Source organism: Erythrolamprus reginae, chromosome 9 (genome assembly GCF_031021105.1).
Source record: "Erythrolamprus reginae isolate rEryReg1 chromosome 9, rEryReg1.hap1, whole genome shotgun sequence".
Classification (NCBI taxonomy): Eukaryota; Metazoa; Chordata; class Lepidosauria; order Squamata; family Dipsadidae; genus Erythrolamprus; species Erythrolamprus reginae.
In genome coordinates, this window is record NC_091958.1 from 12,936,086 (window position 1) to 12,957,274 (window position 21,189).

The following is a 21,189-nucleotide window of genomic DNA, read 5'->3' on the forward strand; positions in this document are numbered from 1 at the left end:
TGGCCCCCAACAAATGGTACCCAAGGGAATCTTGCCTGCCTCAACCAACATAGAGGCAGCACTTGGATATCTGTTTCAATAACCACCGATACACTTGGCATCCATGAATCTGTCTAATCCTGCCCCGAAGCTATCCAGGCTGACAGCTGTCACGACCTCTTCTGGAAGTGAATTCCATAAACCAAGGACCCTCTGGGTAAAGAAATATTTCCCTTTATTTGTCCTCATTTTCTTGCCTATGAGCTTTAGGGAGTGCCCCCTGGTCCTAGTATTGTGTGATAGAGAAAATATTTTTTCTCTATCCACCTTTTCTATCCCATGCGTGATTTTATACACTTCGATCAAGTCACCCCTTAAACGCCGTCTTTCAAGGCTGATGAGACCAAGGCATTGCAACCTGGTTTCATAAGGGAGGTGCTCCATTTCCTTGATCATTCTGGTTGACCTGTTTTGCACCTTTTCCAGTTTCATTATATCTTTCTTGAGGTGCAATGATCAGAACTGTACGCAGTTTTGAGACCCTCTTTTTATGCCCCCCATATCTGCCTTCAAAAATAGTAAGCGTTATTAATTTAGGTGAAACGTACATTGTAAGTCCATGTATGATATACAGCATGGGCTATAGAAATAAATCTGTGTTCATCAATAGGAAGTATGAATAAGGCAAAAAAGGTCTTTGAGGATCTCCAAAAGCTACTTAAGAAGGCCGGATTGACTGCAGGAAGTTGTTAAGTGCCCCCAAAATCCAGCAGAGTGCTGACCCACATGAGAAATGGCTCTAATCTCCAGGAGAAACCAATGTGATTGTCCATGGTTTGGGTGGAATTTGGGTGGAGGGGCAAACCAAGGATGATGAACTGTCTGCCAATGGGCTTGGCTGGCACAGTCTGCTGAGGCAACCACAAACCTAACCCAACCAATAATGGTAACAAACCAAGTTTCACCAACGTGTGAATGAAGTTGCTGGGGGATCAGCTGAACTGGTTAGTAGGAGGTTCAGAATAACAGAGTTGGAAGGGACCTTTGGAGGTCTTGTAGTCCAAACTCCTGCTCGGGCAGGAGACCCTACACTACTTCAGACAAATGGTTCTCCAACATCTTCTTAAAAACTTCCAGTGTTGGAGCATTCACAACTTCTGAAGGCAAGCTGTTCCACTGATCTATCTATCTGTCTGTCTGTCTGTCTATCTTTGTCTGTCCGTCCGTCCGTCCATCCATCCATCCATCCATCCATCCATCCATCCATCCATCCATCCATCCATCTGTCTATCTATTGGATTTCTATGCCGCCCCTCTCCGGGGACTCGGATCGGCTCACAAAATATAAAATATACAATAGACAATATCTTAAATCCAATTAACTAATTAAAAATCTAAACTCCCCCCTCCCCCCAGGAAATCATAAAAACAATCATTCAATTTACTCCACATTCTCTCAACTCATTCATTGGGCAGGGGGCAAAGATCTAATGGTCCCAGGCCTGGCGGGTTGTTCTGTCAGGAAATCTCTCCTTAGTTCTAAGTTGCTTCTCTCCTTGTTTAGTTTCTACCCATTGCTTCTTGTTCTACCCTCAAGTGCTTTGGAGAATAGGTTGACTCCTTCTTTGTGGCAACCCCTGAGATACTGGAAGACTGCTATCATGTCTTCCCTGGTCTTTCTTTTCATTAAACTAGCCGTGCCCAGTTCCTGCAACCATTCTTCATATGTTTTAGCCTCCAGCCAGATTCACTTCACAACCAAGGGACTAACTTATCAATTGAAGTGATAGAACGAGCGCAGGTAATGCCTCGAGTGAAGGATGCTAAACAGATAGGCCGTGCTTTTAAGTTCTCTCCCAATGGCAGGAATGGGGGATGTCTCCTTTAATGAAAAGAAGGACTAGGAGGGACAGGATACCAGTCCTCCAATATTTGAGGGGGTGGCCCCAAAGAAGACGGTGTGTGTGTGTGTGTCCATCTATATTCCAAAGCACGTGAATGCAGGTGAAGAAGCAATGGATGGAAACTCATCAAGGAGATAAGGCAACCTAGAAATAAGGAGAAACTTCTCAACAGTGAGAGCAATTAACTAGTGGAACAGCTTGCCACCAGAAGTTGTTGGTGCTCCATCACAGGAGATTTTAAAGAAGACATGGAACAGCCACTTGTGTCAAATGGTATAGGAAGGGTTTCATGCCTAAGCAGGGGGTTGCGCTAGACTCCAATGTCCCTTCCAACTCTGTTGTTCTGTTCTGTTTTGTTCTTCTCTGCTCTACAGTTCACTATTCTATTCTGTTCTTCTCTGTTCTCTTCTCTTCTCTTCTATCTGATAGATAAATTAGTGAAGATTGGACTTAATCCCTGGATAGTTCAGTGGATTTCAAGCTGGCTGAAGCATAGACATCAGAGAGTTATTGTTAATGGCGAGTATTCTAAGCAGAGACAGGTTACAAGCGGTGTGTCACAAGGGTCTGTTCTGGGTCCTATTCTTTTTAATATGTTTGTGAGTGACATAGGGGAATGTTTGGTAGGGAAGGTTTGCCTATTTGCCGATGACTCTAAAGTGTGCAATAGGGTTGATATTCCTGGAGGGGTCTGTAATATGGTAAATGATTTAGCTTTACTAGATAAATGGTCAAAGCAATGGAAACTGCAGTTTAATGTTTCCAAATGTAAAATAATGCACTTGGGGAAAAGGAATCCTCAACCTGAGTATTGCATTGGCAGTTCTGTGTTAGCAAAAACTTCAGAAGAGAAGGATTTAAGGGTAGTGATTTCTGACAGTCTCAAAATGGGTGAGCAGTGTGGTCGGGCGGTAGGAAAAGCAAGTAGGATGCTTGGCTGCATAGCTAGAGGTATAACAAGCAGGAAGAGGGAGATTGTGATCCCCTTATAAAGAGCGCTGGTGAGACCACATTTGGAGTACTGTGTTCAGTTCTGGAGACCTCACCTACAAAAAGATATTGACAAAATTGAACGGGTCGAAAGACGGGCTACAAGAATGGTGGAAGGTCTTAAGTATAAAACATATCAGGAAAGACTTAATGAACTCAATCTGTATAGTCTGGAGGACAGAAGGAAAAGGGGAGACATGATCGAAACATTTAAATATGTTAAAGGGTTAAATAGGGTTCAGGAGGGAAGTGTTTTTAATAGGAAAGTGAACACAAGAACAAGGGGACACAATCTGAAGTTAGTTGGGGGAAAGATCAAAGGCAACATGAGAAAATATTATTTTACTGAAAGAGTAGTAGATCCTTGGAACAAACTTCCAGAAGACTTGGTTGGTAAATCCACAGTAACCGAATTTAAACATGCCTGGGATAAACATATATCCATTGTAAGATAAAATACAGGAAATAGTATAAGGGCAGACTAGATGGACCATGAGGTCTTTTTCTGCCGTCAGTCTTCTATGTTTCTATGTTTCTATTAATTAGGAGTTTCCAATCTTGGCAACTTTTAAGACTTATGGTCTTCAACTCCCAGAATCCCTCAGGCGGCCAAGCTTGGCTAGGAACTGAAAGTTTCATTGAAATGTTTTCATATTGAGGTGAAGAAAGCTTCATTGAAATGTTTGATTAACTGATCTATGTTTATTTTTGTTGTGAGCTGCCCTGAGTCCCTAGGGAGTTGGGCGGCATAGAAATAGATAAATAGATAGGTAGATAGGTAGATAGGTAGATAGGTAGATAGGTAGATAGGTAGATAGGTAGATAGGTAGATAGATATAGATAATAATAATAATAATAATAATAATAATAATAATAATTTATTGGATTTGTATGCCGCCCCTGTCCGTAGACTCGGGGCAGCTAACAACAATAATAAAAACGGCATGTGACAATCTAATAATAAAACAGCTAAAAACTCTTATTACAAAACCAAACATACAGACAAACATACCATGCATAACTTGTAATGGCCTAGGGGAAGGAATATCTCAACTCCCGCATGCCTGGCAGTATAAATGAGCCTTGAGTAGTTTACGAAAGACAGGGAGGGTGGGGGCAATTCTAATCTCTGGGGGGAGCTGGTTCCAGAGGGCCGCGGCTGCCACAGAGAAGAGATGGATAGACAGAGCTAGATAGATGGAGGGAGGGAGGGAGAGAGAGAAAGAGAGAAAGAGAGATAGATAGATAGATAGATAGATAGATAGATAGATAGATACCAGTAAATAGCTAGATATAGCTAGATAGATTGATCCTAGGAGTTGAAGTTCACAAGTCTTTAAAGTTGCCAAGGTTAGAGACACCTGCGCAAGATGCCCTACAACTTCCCTTCCAACTCCGTTCCATCTGTAAAGAAGTGAAAAGAGGAGGGAGGGGTCCCCCTGCATGCAGCCTCGCCTGCCCCCCCTCCCTTGTCCCCCATCCAGAGAGACTTTCCAAGGCAGGGGAAAACTCTTCTTCCAAGTGAGTAAGAGACGCCCCCTCCCCCGCTTGGGGAATGGAGTAGGATGGGGGGTCCCCCTCCTCACCTATGATGATGGTGCAAGCGCTGACCAAGCCGATCTCCTTCTTGAGCGTCACCCGCTCCTGGTCTCCGGCTCTGTCCGGGCTGGGGGCGCTGGGCGGCGGGGGCGGCGGCGGGGGCGACTGCGGGGCCGGCTGCTGCTGCGCCGCCGCGATGCTCTTCCGGAGAGTCCGCTGCTGGTTCTCCCCAGCCATCGCCTCCCTGGCCGGCCGCTGGTGGAAGATCTGCCTTGGGTTCTTCTGCTGGAGAGCTGGTCAGCGCGGAGGCGCATGCGCGGCTCCGGCCCCATCACTCCGGCCAGGAACTTTTTTGGAACTTTGAGTTGTGGGGGTGGGGGGCAGGGATGGAGGGGGTGCGTGTACATCTCAGACTGGGGAGTTTTGGGGACGAGAGGGGCTCGTGGAAGAGGCGAGGGAGCCAGGACCCCCTCCTTTCCCCCTTGCCCTCCTAGGCGCAGCATCCTAGCCCCCTTGCCAAAAAGGGGGTGGCACTGGCCTTAAGGGAGGTTCCGGTCCAAAATGGCCTGGGGTGAGGACAGGGAAACCTGCTCCGGCCCTTCATTTCGACGGGGGGGGTGGGTTCCGGCGTTTTGCAAGGGAGTCAGGGAGGACTTGCTTCAGGATCCATCATCCAAAAGAATGGGGCAAGCTTTGGAGTTCTGCAGAGCTCTTCCTATCGCGGATGGAGTGGCAGAGGAGGAGGAGGAGGAGAAGAAAGAAGGAGAGAAGAAGAAGAAAAATAACACAATACTCCAGACCTCACGATAGTGGAAAAGCGTGGATCATTGATGTAAGGTGAATTGATGAAAAACAACAAGAAAAACTTAGCCGCTATCAGGATCTACAATGACTCTGGCATAAACCAGCACAGGTGGTCCCAGTTGTAATAGGCACTCTGGGTGCTGGGCCAAAAGACCTCAGCCGGCATTTGAAAACAATAAACATTGACAAAATCACGGTCCATCCGTTGCAAAAGGCCACCGTACTTGGGTCTGTGCAAATCATACGAGAATACAACGCACAGTTTTAGACGCTTGGAAAGTATTCGACTTGTGATATTGTGATACGAAATCCAGCATATCAATCTCGTTTGCTCTGTATTACTGTTTTTGGTAACAATAATAACAATAACAACAACAATAACAACAACAACAATAATAATCAACAGATGATCCAAAGTGCAGACTCTGTAAAGAAACAGATGAAACAATCAATCACATACTCAGCTGCTGCAAAAAGATCGCACAGACTGACTACAAGCATAGACACGATGCTGTGGCACAGATGATCCACTGGAACTTGTGCCGGAACTACCATTTATCAGTGGCAAAGAACTGGTGGGATCATAAGCCAGAAAAAATGGTCGAAAATGAGCAAACAAAACTACTGTGGGACTTCCGACTTCAGACTGACCGAATTCTGAAGCATAACACACCAGACATCTTGATTGTGGAGAAAAAGAAAGTATGGATCATCAACATCGCAATCCCAAGGGACAGCAGAATTGAGGAGAAGCAGCTAGAGAAATTAGTGAAATACGAAGATCTAAAAATCGAGCTGCAACGACTCTGTCATAAGCCAGTGAAAGTGGTCCCAGTGGTAAGAAGAGAATTGGCCTTCTCTTCTTACCACTCCCCTTTGGTCCAATTTCCTATCCCCCTTCCCCTTATATCTCTTTCCCTTCTTCCCCAACCCCCTACCTTTCTTCTTTTCCCCCTCCCCACCCAAGTGTACTATATAAGTAAATTATAAATGTTAGAATGTATATTATATATATCCCTTTTGCTTTTCTGTACCCTGTTTTTAATGTATATATTCAATTAAAAAAAATTTATTTTTTAAAAAAAGAAAGTGGTCCCAGTGGTACTTGGCATGCTGGGCGCAGTGCCAAAGGATCTGAGCGGACATTTGAAAACCATCGGAATTGACAAAATTTCCATCTGTCAATTGCAAAAGGCCACTTTACTGGGATCGGCAAACATAATTTGCCGCTACATCACGCAGTCCTAGGTGCTTGGGAAGCGTCTGACTGGTGATGAAATACGAAATCCAACATAGTTACTATTACTATTGTACACTGTTTTATTGTTGCTGTTAGCCGCCCCGAGTCTCCGGAGAGGGGCGGCATACAAATCCAATAAATGAATGAATGAATGAATGAATGAATGAATGAATGAATGAATAAATAAATAGTGATCTCGTTTGCTGAGTTGTATTGACATAATAATAATAATAATAATAATAATAATAATAATAATAATAATTTGTAATATACATAGATATAACATTGTTTATATATATGAGATGGGCACTGATAAGAGGGAACATTAGTATAGGCACTCTGGTGCACTTATGCATGCCCCTTACTGACCTCTTAGGAATTGGGTGAGGTCAACAGTCAACAGTCTAAGGGTAAGGTTTTGGGGGTTTGGTGACAAAATTAGAGTCTCGTCACCAAACTAGGGTTGGATAAGGCGGCACAAAGAAACTTCAGAACCAGGGTGTTAGGATGCAAAAAAATTGACTTGCATTCTGGGTATGGCTAGCGTAGAGAAAAGGACAACTAAGGGGAAACGTGAGTACAGTATTTGAGGGGCTGCCACAAAGAAGAAGGAGTGAAGCTATTTCTCCAAAGCACCAGAGAAGAGGACAAGAAAAAATGGATGGATGTTATAATTACTGTATTTATATATGAATATATACTTTGCCTCCTTTTCGCTATGTAAGTTTATTTCTAGTGTTATTAGTATGTGTTATATTTTTGTTTTTTGTTGTCTGTTTCTGTTGTTGTTTGTAAATATGTTTGTTTTTCTTTGCTATTTCTTTTTTAAAAAAAATCAATAAAAACATTTTTTTTAAAGAAACAATGGATGGAAACTAATCGAGGAGAGAAGCAACCTGGAATTAAGGAGAAACGGTGAGAACAAACAGCTTGCCTTCAGAAATTGTGAGTGGAGGTTTGAAAGAAGAAACTTGTCTGAAATGCTTGATCAGGGAGCTGGACTAGAAGACCTCCAAGGTCCCTTCCAGCTCTATTTGGACCGATTGGGTGAAAGTTATAGAAACTGAACAGAAACAGATGTAAGGTTTTCATTTAATGGAAAAGAATCAAAATGACCATTTGGAATATCTGACTTTGTAACAATACTTGCAGCAAATCAAGAAACAAATCCTGAAATTGCGGTTGATCCTAAGCTGAATATGTATCGGCAGGAGTTGTCTGCTAAAAGAAAAAAGCAGGGAAATCTGGTTTGCTGCTGTGAAAATATCATCTTTTGAATTTAGGAAGCCTTTATTCCTTTCTCTTCTGGGTCGATCCAATGAATCTTGAATGCTCCGTTGTCCTGGTTTGCATTTTTTTTAATTGATTGATTGATTGATTGATTGATTGATTTACTCACTCACTCACTTACTCACTCGTTCATTCATTCATTCATTCATTTGTCCAATACACAAATACATAGGAAGAAAAATAGACATGTATTAATATATATAGGGGTAAAGTGAACTTAGAGGAGAGGATATATGAAAGAAAGAAAATATATATGATAAGTGAGAGAAAGGAAAGACAATTGGACAGGGGACGAAAGGCACACCAGTGCACTTATGTACGCCCCTTACTGGCCTCTTAGGAACCTGGAGAGGTCAATCGTGGAGAGTCTAAGGGAGAAATGTTGGGGGTTAGGGGTTGACACAATTGAGTCCGGCAATGAGTTCCATGCTTCGATAACTCGATTGTTGAAATCATATTTTTTACAGTCAAGTTTGGAGCGGTTCGTATTAAGTTTGAATCTGTTGCGTGCTCTTGTGTTGTTGCGGTTGGAGCTGAAGTAGTCATTGACCGGTAGGACGTTGCAGCATATGATCTTGTGGGCAATACTCAAATCGTGTTTTAGGCGCCGTAGTTCTAGGCTTTCTAGGCCCAGGATTGTTAGTCTATTTTCGTAGGATATTCTGTTTCGAGTGGAGGAAAAGGTGAGAGGAACTCGGAAAAAGCTTGAGCAAAGGGGCTTGGAAACCGAAGCACATTTTAAGAAGGCAAAAGAAAAACATCTGATTTGCTAAGCGGGTGGCACCGACCTGCACCACTGTACAAATACGATCAAGCTGTGTGTAGGAGGGACAGTTAAAAAAGAAACAAGTCAAGTAATCAAGAAAAGTGCCAAGTTCTGTTTCCAGGGCTGCTATGCAAAATGCCTTCTTGAGATGATGATAATGATGATGATAGCAACAACAACAACAGCAGCAATCAGCTGATGACCCAAAATGCAGACTTTGCAAGGAAGCTGGTGAAACAATTGATCACATCGCACAAACTGGCTACAAACAGAGGCATCCGGGCACAAAGTTGTCCCTCTGTGTGCTTAAGGAGGCCAACATGAACTTGGAGCAGCAGAACCAGCCTAGAATAGAATAGAATAGAATAGGGAATGGTATGGTATGGTATGGTATGGTATGGTATGGTATGGAATGGAATGGAATAGAATAGGGAATGTTATGGTATGGTATGGAATGGAATAGAATAGAATAGAATAGGGAATGGTATGGAATGGAATAGAATAGAATAGGGAATGGTATGGAATGGAATGGAATGGAATAGGGAATGGAATGGAATAGAATAGAATAGGGAATGGAATGGAATAGAATAGGAAATGGTATGGTATAGTATGGTATGGTATGGAATGGAATAGAATAGGGAATGGAATGGAATGGAATAGAATAGAATAGGGAATGGTATGGTATGGAATGGAATGGAATAGAATAGGGAATGGTATGGAATGGAATGGAATAGAATAGGGAATGGAATAGAATAGAATAGAATAGAATAGAATAGGGAATGGTATGGTATGGTATGATATGGAATGGAATAGAATAGAATAGGGAATGAAATGGTATGGAATGGAATGGAATGGTATGGAATGGAATGGAATAGAATTGATTAGGGAATGGAATAGAATAGAATAGAATATGGAATGGTATGGTATGGTATGGAATGGAATAGAATAGAATAGAATTTGATTGGACACACAAGGAATTTGTCTTGGTGCAGATGCTCTCAGCGTACATAAAAGAAAAAGAAACATTTGTCAAGAATCATGTGGTACAACACTTAATGATTGTCATAGGGGTCAAATAAGCAATGAAGAAACAATCAATATTAATAAAAATCTTAAGATACAAGCGACAAGTTACAGTCATACAGTCCTAAGTGGGAGGAAAAGGAGGATAGGAATGATGAGAAAAAACTAGTAGAAATAGAAGTGCAGATTTACGGTAGTTAAAAGTCTGACAGTGTTATGGGAATCATTTGTTTAGCAGAGTGAAGGCGTTCGGGGGGGAAAATGTTCTTGTGTCCATTTGTCATGATGTGTAGTACTGTATAGCGTTGTTTTGAGGGTAGGAGTTGAAACAGTTTATGTCCAGGATGCGAGGGATCAGTAAATATTTTCCCCGCCCTCTTTTTGACTCGTGCAGTATACAGGTCCTCAATGGAAGGCAGGTTGGCAGTAATTGTTTTTTCTCAATCAGCCTGGCTGGTTGAGGATTTCTCGGAGTTGAAGTTCACATGCCCATGTTACACCAACACTCCGCAGTCTGCATTGGTTGCCGATCAGTTTCCGGTCACAATTCAAAGTGTTGGTTATGACCTATAAAGCCCTTCATGGCACCGGACCAGATTACCTCAGGGACCGCCTTCTGCTGCACGAATCCCAGTGACCAGTTAGGTCCCACAGAGTGGGTCTTCTCTGGGTCCCGTCAACCAAACAATGTTGCTTGGCGGGACCCAGAGGAAGAGGCTTCTCTGTGGCGGCCCCGGCCCTCTGGAACCAACTCCCCTCAGAGATTAGAATTGCCCCCACCCTCCTTGCCTTTCGAAAGCTGCTTAAAACCCACCTCTGCCACCAGGCATGGGGGAACTGAGATACTCTTTCCCCCTAGGCCTTTACAATTTTATGCATGGTATGTCTGTATGTATGTTTGGTTTTTATATAATGGGTTTTTAACTGTTTTTAGTATTGGATTTTGTTATACTGTTTTATTGTTGTTGTTAGCCGCCCCGAGTCTGTGGAGAGGGGCGGCATACAAATCCAATAAAAATAAATAAATAAATAAATAAATAAATAAACAAACAAACAAACAAATAAGTCATCAAGTTGTCAAGTTTGGGCAACCTGGTGTTATACTGTGTGTTATCAACTTCTGTATTATTGGCAAATATTTTCCCCTTCCCTCAGGGCCTCGCGCTGCCCAGGAGATTGGGAATTTTAAGTCTCCCCTCTTTGCCCTCTTGTTCTGTTTCATCCAATACAGAAATATGTGCTGGATGGCAATCAATTCTTCCATTATTTGTAGAAAAATTAAGCTCTTAAGGAGTTTAGCTTGATTATTAAGCATTGTTGGTAGGCAGCAGCACTCCACTGTGAACGAGCAAGAGGTTGTGATAAAGGGAATTAATTTTTCCAACCCCTTTGCAGAGTTCAGGATTTAAATGTTTTTCCTCTTGGCAGGATTTATTTTAATCTCCTACTTTAATCTATCTTTGGATAGCTTTTTTTTTTAATGATGGTTGAGTTTTTAAAAATGAATTTCTTTTCCATTTCCTGTTAAAATAGTTTTGCTGCATCTTGTACACTCGGGTGCTGAAGGAGGTTGAAATCACGGAAACCTTGTCAGAAGTATAAAAATAGACTTTGTTATTTATTTTCCCTTCTGAACAGCAGAGGAAAGCGGGCCATCTACCTGTAAAAATTCCTTTTTAAAAATAATAAAATAAAATACACTTTCTTGATGCTGAGCAGGACATTCTGTTTGGAGAAGGATATAGAAAAACTGGACAATAATCATAAAAAAGATGAACTGGACGATAAGATTGTGGCAGAGCAAATTCTATGAGGAACAGTTGAAAAATAGTGGTTTGATTCACCCAGGAAAAGGTTATGGGGTCAATAATATTCCTTCCTTCAGAAGGAATATTTTATTTATTTGTATCCTGCCTTTATTATTATTATTTTTGCTACAGAAAAGATAGAATGGGTACATCTGTTGCAATAGTGCGTTGCAGCCAGAACACCTGGAATTTATTTATTTATTTATTGGATTTGTATGCCGCCCCGCTCCGGAGACTCGGGGCGGCTAACAGCGACAATAAAACAGTGTACAATAATAATTTGGTATTAGAAATGATTAAAAATCCATTAATATAAAAACCAAACATACAAACATACATACCATGCATAGAATTGTAAAGGCCTAGGGGGAAAGAGTATCTCAGTTCCCCCATGCCTGGCGGCAGAGGTGGGTTTTAAGTTGTTTACGAAAGGCAAGGAGGGTGGGGGCAGTTCTAATCTCTGGGGGGAGTTGGTTCCAGAGGGCCGGGGCCGCCACAGAGAAGGCTCTTCCCCTGGGTCCCGCCAGGCGACATTGCTTAGTTGACGGGACCCGGAGAAGATCCACTCTGTGGGACCTAACTGGTCGTTGGGATTCGTGCAGCAGAAGGCGGTCCCTGAGGTTATCTGGTCCGGTGCCATGAAGGGCTTTATAGGTCATAACCAACCGGTGGCGAAAACGGAAATGTGCACACATATCCATGCCCCTGATGCGAGCACGTATGAGATTTCGCTTCTGTGTATGCGCAGCAAGTGAAATCTCAGAGGACACTCTCGCGCACAAGATTTTGCCGATTTTTGGACATTTTTTGCTTCTGCGTATGCGCGGAAGCAAAGAAATCGCCAAAAATCGCCAAAATCCCACACCCGCGAGCACCCTCATGCGAGATTTTACTTGCTGCGCATATGCAGAAGCGAAATCTCACACTGACGGTTGCACGCGTGGCCACAACAATCCCAGAGAGCATAGCAGTAGCGGCAGGTAAGTGGAACCCTCTCCTGCTCTGTTGAGCTAACAGTGAACCAGGTTGGAATTCATGGATAGGCCATCATCTTTTAATGACTTCATAATTCCTTGCGGCATGCAGTCTGGGAACTGAATGGAGCTGTTACTGGCCGGATGCCTTTCCCTGTCGCCATTGCGGAGTTTTGTTCAGCACTTTTATTCTCATTGTGCCCAGAGAGAAAAATATCTGCCTCTATCCAGCATTGAATTCACAGCCTCTTGATTGTAACGTGAGAGCTCCAACTCTAGGCTAAAATTCTATTCTATTCCTTAGAATAGAATAGAATTTAGAATAGAATAGAATAGAATAAAGTGGAATGGAATAGGAATAGAATGGGAATAGGTTAGAATAGAATAGGTTAGAATGGAATACAATAGAATAGAATAGGAATGGAATGGAATGAAATAGGAATAGGTTAGAATAGAGTAGAGTAGAATAGAATGGAATGGAAATAGGAATAGAATAGAATATGTTAGAATAGAATAGAATAGAATAAAGTAGAATAGAATGGAATGGAATGGAATAGGAATTGAATATGAATAGGTTAGAATAGATTAGAATGGAATACAATAGAATAGAATAGAAATGGAATGGAATGAAATAGTAATAGGTTAGAATAGAGTAGAGTAGAATAGAATGGAATGGAATAGAATAGAATATGTTAGAATAGAATAGAATAGAATAAAGTAGAATAGAATGGAATGGAATAGGAATTGAATAGGAATAGGTTAGAATAGATTAGAATGGAATAGAATAGAATAGAAATGGAATGGAATAAAATAGGAATAGGTTAGAATAGAATAGAGTAGAATAGAATGGAATGGAATAGAATAGGAATAGGAATAGAATATGTTAGAATAGAATAGAATAGGAATAGAAAAGAATATGTTAGAATAGAATAGAATAGGAATAAGTTAGAACCGAACAGAACAGAATCAACCTACTTGGAATATCTTTACTAAGAGAGGGCCTCCTTTGGCAAGCTATTATGACAATCACTCTACTGCCATGACCATAGTTCAAATTTACGCAGAACAAATTTTTGTGGCTTTGGTTTTGCATGCACCCAAGTTCTGCAGTAAAGCAGCAGAGTGTGCTCCCTTTCCCCCTTCCCTGTAAATACATTATAAAAACCCATTGTAAAAGAAAAAACAGTGGTTACAAACAAAAAAAAAAACGATGAGAAGGATGACCCATCCTGAGTACCAAAGAAATGGCAAATCTCTCTCTTTCTCTCTCTTTTTTTTAAAGTAAAAAAAAAGCAAAACAAAACAAAACAAAAATGCCCAGAACTTGGTGCCTGCCGACACTGCGGTGTGCATTAAGATGAAGTGGCCTTTTGTGCTTTTTGCAAAGTTGCATCCTCTGCCCGCCACCGCACATAATTATCTCCTCCCGGTGGAGGAGGGGACAGGAGGCCTTCAAGGGACACCCACCTGCCAGCGAGCGTCTCCCCAAAGTCAACTCTGCAGAAGTAATGACTTCCTTTGGGCAGGCGGCTCTGAACACGCTGTGTGTTCCCTTGAAGGATGGAATGGGGGGGGGAAGCCAAAGACAGGGGGGGCAGAGGAAGGGAAGGGAAGTGCTTTGGGGCAGAGCAGCCGCCGCGTAGCAACTGAGCAGGCCAGGGGAAAAAATAAAATAAAATAGAGGCCAGCGGGACCCAGCCAGGTGCTTTAAAAATAATAATAATCTTTGGCCTGTTTTTTTCCTCCCTGCCTTTGGATATTTTTTTTTAAACAACTAAAAATGTGAACACTCACTCACACTTGTGTCGGGTGGATTCTGTTACCGGTGTGCTTCAGGTCTCTTGCGTGCGCGCACATCGCCTGCTAGATTGTGTTTCTGTGCATGCACCAGAAGCAAAATTGTGCACATGTGTGAGATTTCGGCAATTGTTTTTGCTTTTTTGCGTGGAAGCAAAAAATCCCCGAAGCAAAACCATGCTGGGATGCAGCCACATGCATGAAAGGTACCCGAAGCTGTGCGCGCAGGGATCACTACTGGTGCGCCGTCCTTTATCGTACTGGTAGCGACCCATTACTGATTTGTGTATGTCTATACAAACACACGCTCTCTCTCTTGCTCTGTGGATATATGTAAGAAAGTAGAGAAGATGGAATAGAATGGAATGGAATAGGGAAAGGATGGAATAATATAATATAATACAGTATAATATAATATAATATAATATAATATAATATAATATAATATAATATAATATAATAATAAATATAATAAATATAATAAATATAATAAATATAATAAATATAATAAATATAATATAATATAATATAATATAATATAATATAATATAATATAATGGAACGGAATAGGGATAGGATGGAATAGAATAGAATAGAATGGAATAGGGATAGGATGGAATAGAATAGAATAGAATAGAATGGAATAGGGATAGGATGGAATAGAATAGAATGGAATGGAATAGGGATAGAATGGAATAGAATAGAATAGAATGGAATAGAGATAGGATGGAATAGAATAGAATAGAATGGAATAGGGATAGGATGGAATAGAATAGAATAGAATGGAATAGGGATAGGATGGAATAGAATAGAATAGAATGGAATGGAATAGGGATAGGATGGAACAGAACAGAACAGAACAGAATGGGACGGGACAGAATGGAATGGAATGGAATGGAACAGAATGGAGTATGGATAGGATGGAATAGTCTAGCCCAGCCCAGCCCAGCCCAGCCCACCCCAGTCCAGCCCAGCCCAGCCCAGCCCAGCATAGCACAGCAAAGCATAGCACAGCAAAGCATAGCACAGCACAGCATAGCCACAAATGGTTGTGTTTTTTCAAGATAGAAAAATAAAATCCCATTGTTCTCAGACAGCCTAAATATTTATGACACTGTTATCTGGCTATTATTCTAAACTTCTTGAGCTTTTGCCTAGTGAATGTTTCCTTTCTTTTTCATTTCTAGCAGGAAAAAAAAAATTGTGTGGACAGTCAGCTCTCCAGAGAGGGATTTTTCCAATATAATTACTATGAGATCTTATGTTTTCCATATGGAAAATTTGCATATTCCTAATGTCTTTCCCTGTTTTTAATTTCAAGAAACCTCTCAAGGATAGAAGGAATGAAATAGGTACAAAATATATTTCAGCTGGTGGCATCTACTGCCTGAACTAATTCCTACACATATTCAAAAGACTTGTATCAGCAATTGGATTCCTTTATATTCCCACAGAATAAAAGAAAATTAATCCCTGGCCTCACACCGCCATCTCCTGGTAATAGAATAGAATAGAATTCCTTATTGGCCAAATGTGATTGGACATACAAGGAATTTTTTTGGTGTACTGTATATGCTTACATAAAAGAAAATATATGTTCATCAAGAATCATAAGGTACAAAGCAATCAAATCATATTAGGAATATAAATTGCAAGGATACAAGCCACAACGTTACAGTCATATAGTCATTTGTGGGAGGAGATGGGAGCGATGAGAAGTTTAATAGTAGTGCAGACTTAGTAAATAGTTTGACAGTGTCGAGGGAATTATTTGTTTAGCAGAGTGATGGCATTGGGAAAGAACTGTTCTTGTGTCTAGTTGTTCTGGTGTGCAGAGCTCTATAGCGTCGTTTTGAGGGTAGGAGTTGAAACAATTTATGTCCAGGGTGTGAATATTTTCACAGCCCTCTTTTTGACTTATGCTGTATACAGGTCCTCAATGGAAGGCAGGCTGGGAGCAATTTTTTTTCACTGCAGTTCTAATTAGCCTCTGAAGTCTGTGTCTGTTTTGTTGGGTTGCAGAGCCAAACCAGTTATAGAAGTGCAGATGACAGACTCAATAATTCCTCTGTAGAACTGTATCAGCAGCTCTTTCCTATCAACGACTACTTCAGCTTCAACCACAACAATGTACGAGCACACAACAGATATAAACTTAAAGTAAATCGCTCTAAACTCGACTGCAGGAAATACGACTTTAGTAACCGAGTAGTTGATGCATGGAACTCACTACCAGACTCTGTAGTATCATCACCTAACCCCCAAAACTTTACCCTTAGATTATCCACTGTTGACCTCTCCCGATTCCTAAGAGGTCAGTAAGGGGCGTGCATAAGTGCACCAGTGTGCCTTCCATCCCCTGTCCTAATGTTTCTCTCTTACTAGTATCAAGTATATAAACATTGTTATATGTTTGTATACCACCAATATGTATTTGACAAAACAAATAAATAAATTAAAATAAATAACTAAAAAATAAATAACTAAATAAATAAGTTTGAGCTTTCTGAGTTGGCACAGAAATAACATTCTATGTTGTCCTTTTTTGATGGACATTTTTGATTTCAGGTGTTCATTTTAGACCTTGCGATATGGCCGAACCTAGAAATTTGAAGGTCTCTACTGTTGATACCATGTTGTCTAGTATTGTAAGAGTGGAAGTTTGGGCGGGTTTCTTCTAAAGTCTCCCTTAAATAGAAAAATAAGAGAAGTTAAAGAAATAATTGCATTATGGGTGCTGGCTGTTGCTCATGTGTGCACTTTCGACAGGCCATGAGAGAAAGGTTAGCCATCACCGAACTAGGCTAACTCTAACAAACCTTTCCTTCTGCCTGGAACATTTATTTATTTATTTATTTTATTTATTTATTTTGTCCAATACACAAAGAGGGTTTAGTGGGTATATATCTATATACACATAGTAAAATACATGATGGAGGTTATAGAGGAGATATAATAAAATATATCTAAGAAATAATAGAAAAGAAGATATAGGAATAGAACATATCAATGAAAGAATAGAAGAAGAGATATACGAATAGAAGAAAGGTATAGGAGATATAGGAGAGCAATAGGACAGGGGACGGAAGGCACTCTAGTGCACTTGTACTCGCCCCTTACTCACCTCTTAGGAATCTGGATAGGTCAACTGTAGATAATCTAAGGGTAAAGTGTTGGGGGTTTGGGGATGACACTATGGAGTCCGGTAATGAGTTCCACACTTCAACAACTCGGTTACTGAAGTCATATTATTTACAGTCAAGTTTGGAGTGGTTAATATTAAGTTTAAATCTGCTGTGTGGTCTTGTGTTGCTGTGGTTGAAGCTGAAGTAGTCGCCGACAGGCAGGACGTTGCAGCATATGATCTTGTGGGCAATACCTAGATCTTGTTTAAGGCGTCTTAGTTCTAAACTTTCTAGGCCCAGGATTGAAAGTCTAGTCTCATAGGGTGTTCTATTTCGAGTGGAGGAGTGAAGGGCTCTTCTAGTGAAGTATCTTTGGACATTTTCAAAGGTGTTGATGTCTGAGATGCGATATGGGTTCCAAACAGATGAGCTGTATTCGAGGATGGGTCTGGCAAAAGTTTTGTAAGCTCTGGTAAGTAGTGTGAGATTGCCAGAGCAGAAGCTACGTAGGATTAGGTTTACAACTCTTGAAGCCTTCTTGTCTATATTGTTGCAGTGGGTTTTGGCACTTAAATTATTTGTTATTAGTATACCAAGGTCTTTAACCGACTGGGGATTATCTGTGATAATTTGATTATTCAGTTTGTATTTGGAGTTCAGATTCTTCTTCCCAATGTATAGGACAGAGCATTTGCTAGTTGAGAAACAGTGTCAAGGTCTTTTTGGAGAGTAGTGAAGCCAACTTTGCTCACCTGGATCTCTAAACATGGGTTATGTTCTTCTGGATTTGTGATACTGTCACTAGTACCTTGCAAATTGTAAGTCTAGGGCAAGGTTGTGGACTTGTGGACTTCAGCTATGCTGGCTGGGGAATTCTGGGAGTTGAAGTCCACAAGTCTTCAAGTTGGTAAGGTTGGTGTCAGTATTCCAATTAACATCTGAGAAATAAATCAGAGTTCAAATCAATTCCTCCAAGTTCCAATTTTTTTCATATTATTATTATTATTATTATTATTATTATTATTATTATTATTATTATTATTATTATGTCAGTACAACACAGCAAACGAGATCACTATGCTGGATTTCGTATTTCATCACCAGTCGGGCGTTTCCCAAGCACCTAGGACTGCGTGATGTAGCGGCGAATTATGTTTGCCGATCCCAGTAAAGGGGCCTTTTGCAATTGACAGATGGAGATTTTGTCAATTCCGATGGTTTTCAAATGTCCGCTGAGATCCTTTGGCACTGCGCCCAGCGTGCCAAGTACCACTGGGACCACTTTCACTGGCTTATGCCAGAGTCGTTGCAGCTTGATTTTTAGATCTTCGTATTTCACTAATTTCTCTAGCTGCTTCTCCTCAATTCTGCTGTCCCCTGGGATTGCGATGTCGATGAGCCATACTTTTCTCCACAATCACAATGTCTGGTGTGTTATGCTTCAGAATTCGGTCAGTCTGAAGTCGGAAGTCCCACAGTAGTTTTGCTTATAATAATTATAATAATAATATTATTATTATTATTATTATTATTATTATTATTATTATTATTATTAATTAGATTTGTATGCCGCCCCACTCCGAAGACTCGGAGCCTTGTTAACAGAGTCTTGTTGGTTATGAACTGTAGTTAACCTAACTTTTCCTACAGTTTTCCACCCAGATTAAGGTTCATCTCTCATCCCCACACCCATAAGTTCATCATATGGACCATTCCTGCTTCTCTCAATGTCCACGATCCTCCCCTGTACTTCCGGCTGGTGCTGAACAAAAGCTGACCTTGAATCTCTGGAAATAATTTGCTGTGGCTGGTATTTCTTCCTCTCATGCAACCGCCTCTCCCCAATTCCCACAGTATTATTCTACTTGTGGCGGGCCAAAGTCTCCAACTCAAAACGATGGCTTTGGAGTGAGTTGGACAACCCTGATTTAACACATCAGATGGACACAGATTGGAGAAAATTGGGAAGCAACAACCTAAGAAGCCAGAGCCCACATATCCCCGGAGGGCACAAGATTGCACAAAATTCAGGATTTTTCCCAAGCATCTGCTCTTCACCTCACCCCAAAGATCCTGTGGATCTCCAACAGTGAAGGACTGCAAACATTTTTACTACCACACTGTCGGCGTGGCTTATTGTGTGGGTGTGGCTTGCTGATCATGTGACCAGGTAGGAGTGGCTTACCGGCCATGTGACTAGATGGGAGTGGCTTGACAATCATGTGACTGGAGTGGGGCTTAAAGGTCATGTGACTGGGTGGGAGTGACTTACCGACCAAAATAGTTTTTCAAATAGGTGCTTAAACTCTTTTTCGGTTGATGAAGTCATATTATTTGAATAGCCCCCAAAAGGACAAATGATAGACAGCATTATTTGTTGAGGAGCACAGGAACATTTTCAGGTTTTGTACTGCACCCACAAGGTTCAGTATGATAACAGACTAGGCAAGTAGCTCAATTTCCTTTCATTGCTATAAAAGTTCAGTTCTAGATAATAATTAAAATGATTAAAGTGTTTATGGGTAAAAACATACTATTTAATTATTTCCTATTTTAAAAGTAATTAAGGATTATAGTAAGGTACTAGAGAAGGAATCATAGAATCATAGAGTTGGAAGGGACCTCCAGAGTCATCGGGTCCTACCCCCTGCTCAATGCAGGACAATAAAAAACTATTAAGTATTCAATAAATAGTGCATAAACTTACTACCCCCACTGAGCAGCAGCCCATCACTGATCTCCAACCTCCCTAGATACCCATCAATTACTGTACTTGTAAGACCCCCCCCACAACTACGGCCTAAATCACCCTCCACCCACAATAATGAGTAGCTGCTTGCAGTGAAGGGCTGCAAATTTTTTTACTACCATGTTATGGGCATGGCTTATTTTGTGGGTGTGACTCACCAGCCATGTGACCAGGTGGGAGTGGCTTGATGATCATGTGACTGGGGGGTAGGCTTAAAGGTCATGTGACTGGCTTAAAGGTGGCCAACTTGACATCACTCATGTCAAGGGTTTGGATGAGGGTTAGGGTGGCCTGGCCTCTCCTCGCCTCAAAAAGATACAATTTTCCTATCTATTTACTATTACTGAACATCCAAAATATACTATTTAATTCTATTTATTTATTTATTTATTTGTTTGTTTTGTCAAGTACGCATAGGTGGTATACAAAGATATAATAATATTCATATACATGATACAGTACTAGTAAAAAAGAAACATTAGGACAGGGGACGGAAGGCACGCTGGTGCAATTATGCACGCCCTTTACTGACCTCTTAGGAATTTGGAGAGGTGAACAGTGCATAGTCTAAGGGTAAATATGTGTAATAATAATAATAATAATAATAATAATAATAATAATAATAATAATAATAATAATTTATTAGATTTGTATGCCGCCCCTCTCTGAGGACTTGGAGTGGCTCACAACAAGCAATACATATACAAATCCAATATTAAAAAACAATTTTAAAAAACCCTTATAAAAAACAATCATACAGTCCAGACAAACTATACATAAATCGGAGCAGCTAGGGATATGTCAATTTCCCCGTGCCTAGTGACATAGATGCGTTTTCAGGAGTTTGCGAAAGGCAAGGAGGGTGGGGGCAGTCCTAATCTCCGGGGGAAGTTGATTCCAGAGGCCGGGGCCACCACAGAGAAGGCTCTTCCCCTGGATCCCACCAGAGGACATTGTTTTGTCGACGGGACCCAGAGAAGGCCAACGCTGTGGAACTTAATGAGTCGCTGGGATTCGTGCAGCAGAAACCTGTCCTGGAGGTATTCTGGTACATACATATTGCACACAGGCACACAAAAATATACATTATCTACTATATAAACTGTATGTGTATGCACACACACGCACACCTCTTCTAAAATTATACACATTCCAACCTCATTTACTGCGATAGGAAAAAACATACCCAGAGCCCAGAAGG

General features: G+C 41.1%; 1 protein-coding gene across 2 annotated transcripts in view; it reads right to left on the reverse strand.

The window, feature by feature from the left end:
• SLC7A10 (solute carrier family 7 member 10) overlaps positions 1-21,189 on the reverse strand; it is a 61,394-nt gene that overhangs the window by 39,871 nt on the left and 334 nt on the right. Inside the window, exon 1 of one of the 2 annotated variants that reach the window (XM_070760328.1) lies at positions 4,460-4,652. The exons of the other annotated variant lie outside the window; for it this stretch is intronic. Coding sequence (XP_070616429.1) covers positions 4,460-4,649 — 190 coding nt within the window. The 5' untranslated portion in view covers positions 4,650-4,652. Of the gene's footprint in view, positions 1-4,459; positions 4,653-21,189 lie in introns of those variants that run through there. 2 annotated transcript variants of the gene reach the window in all.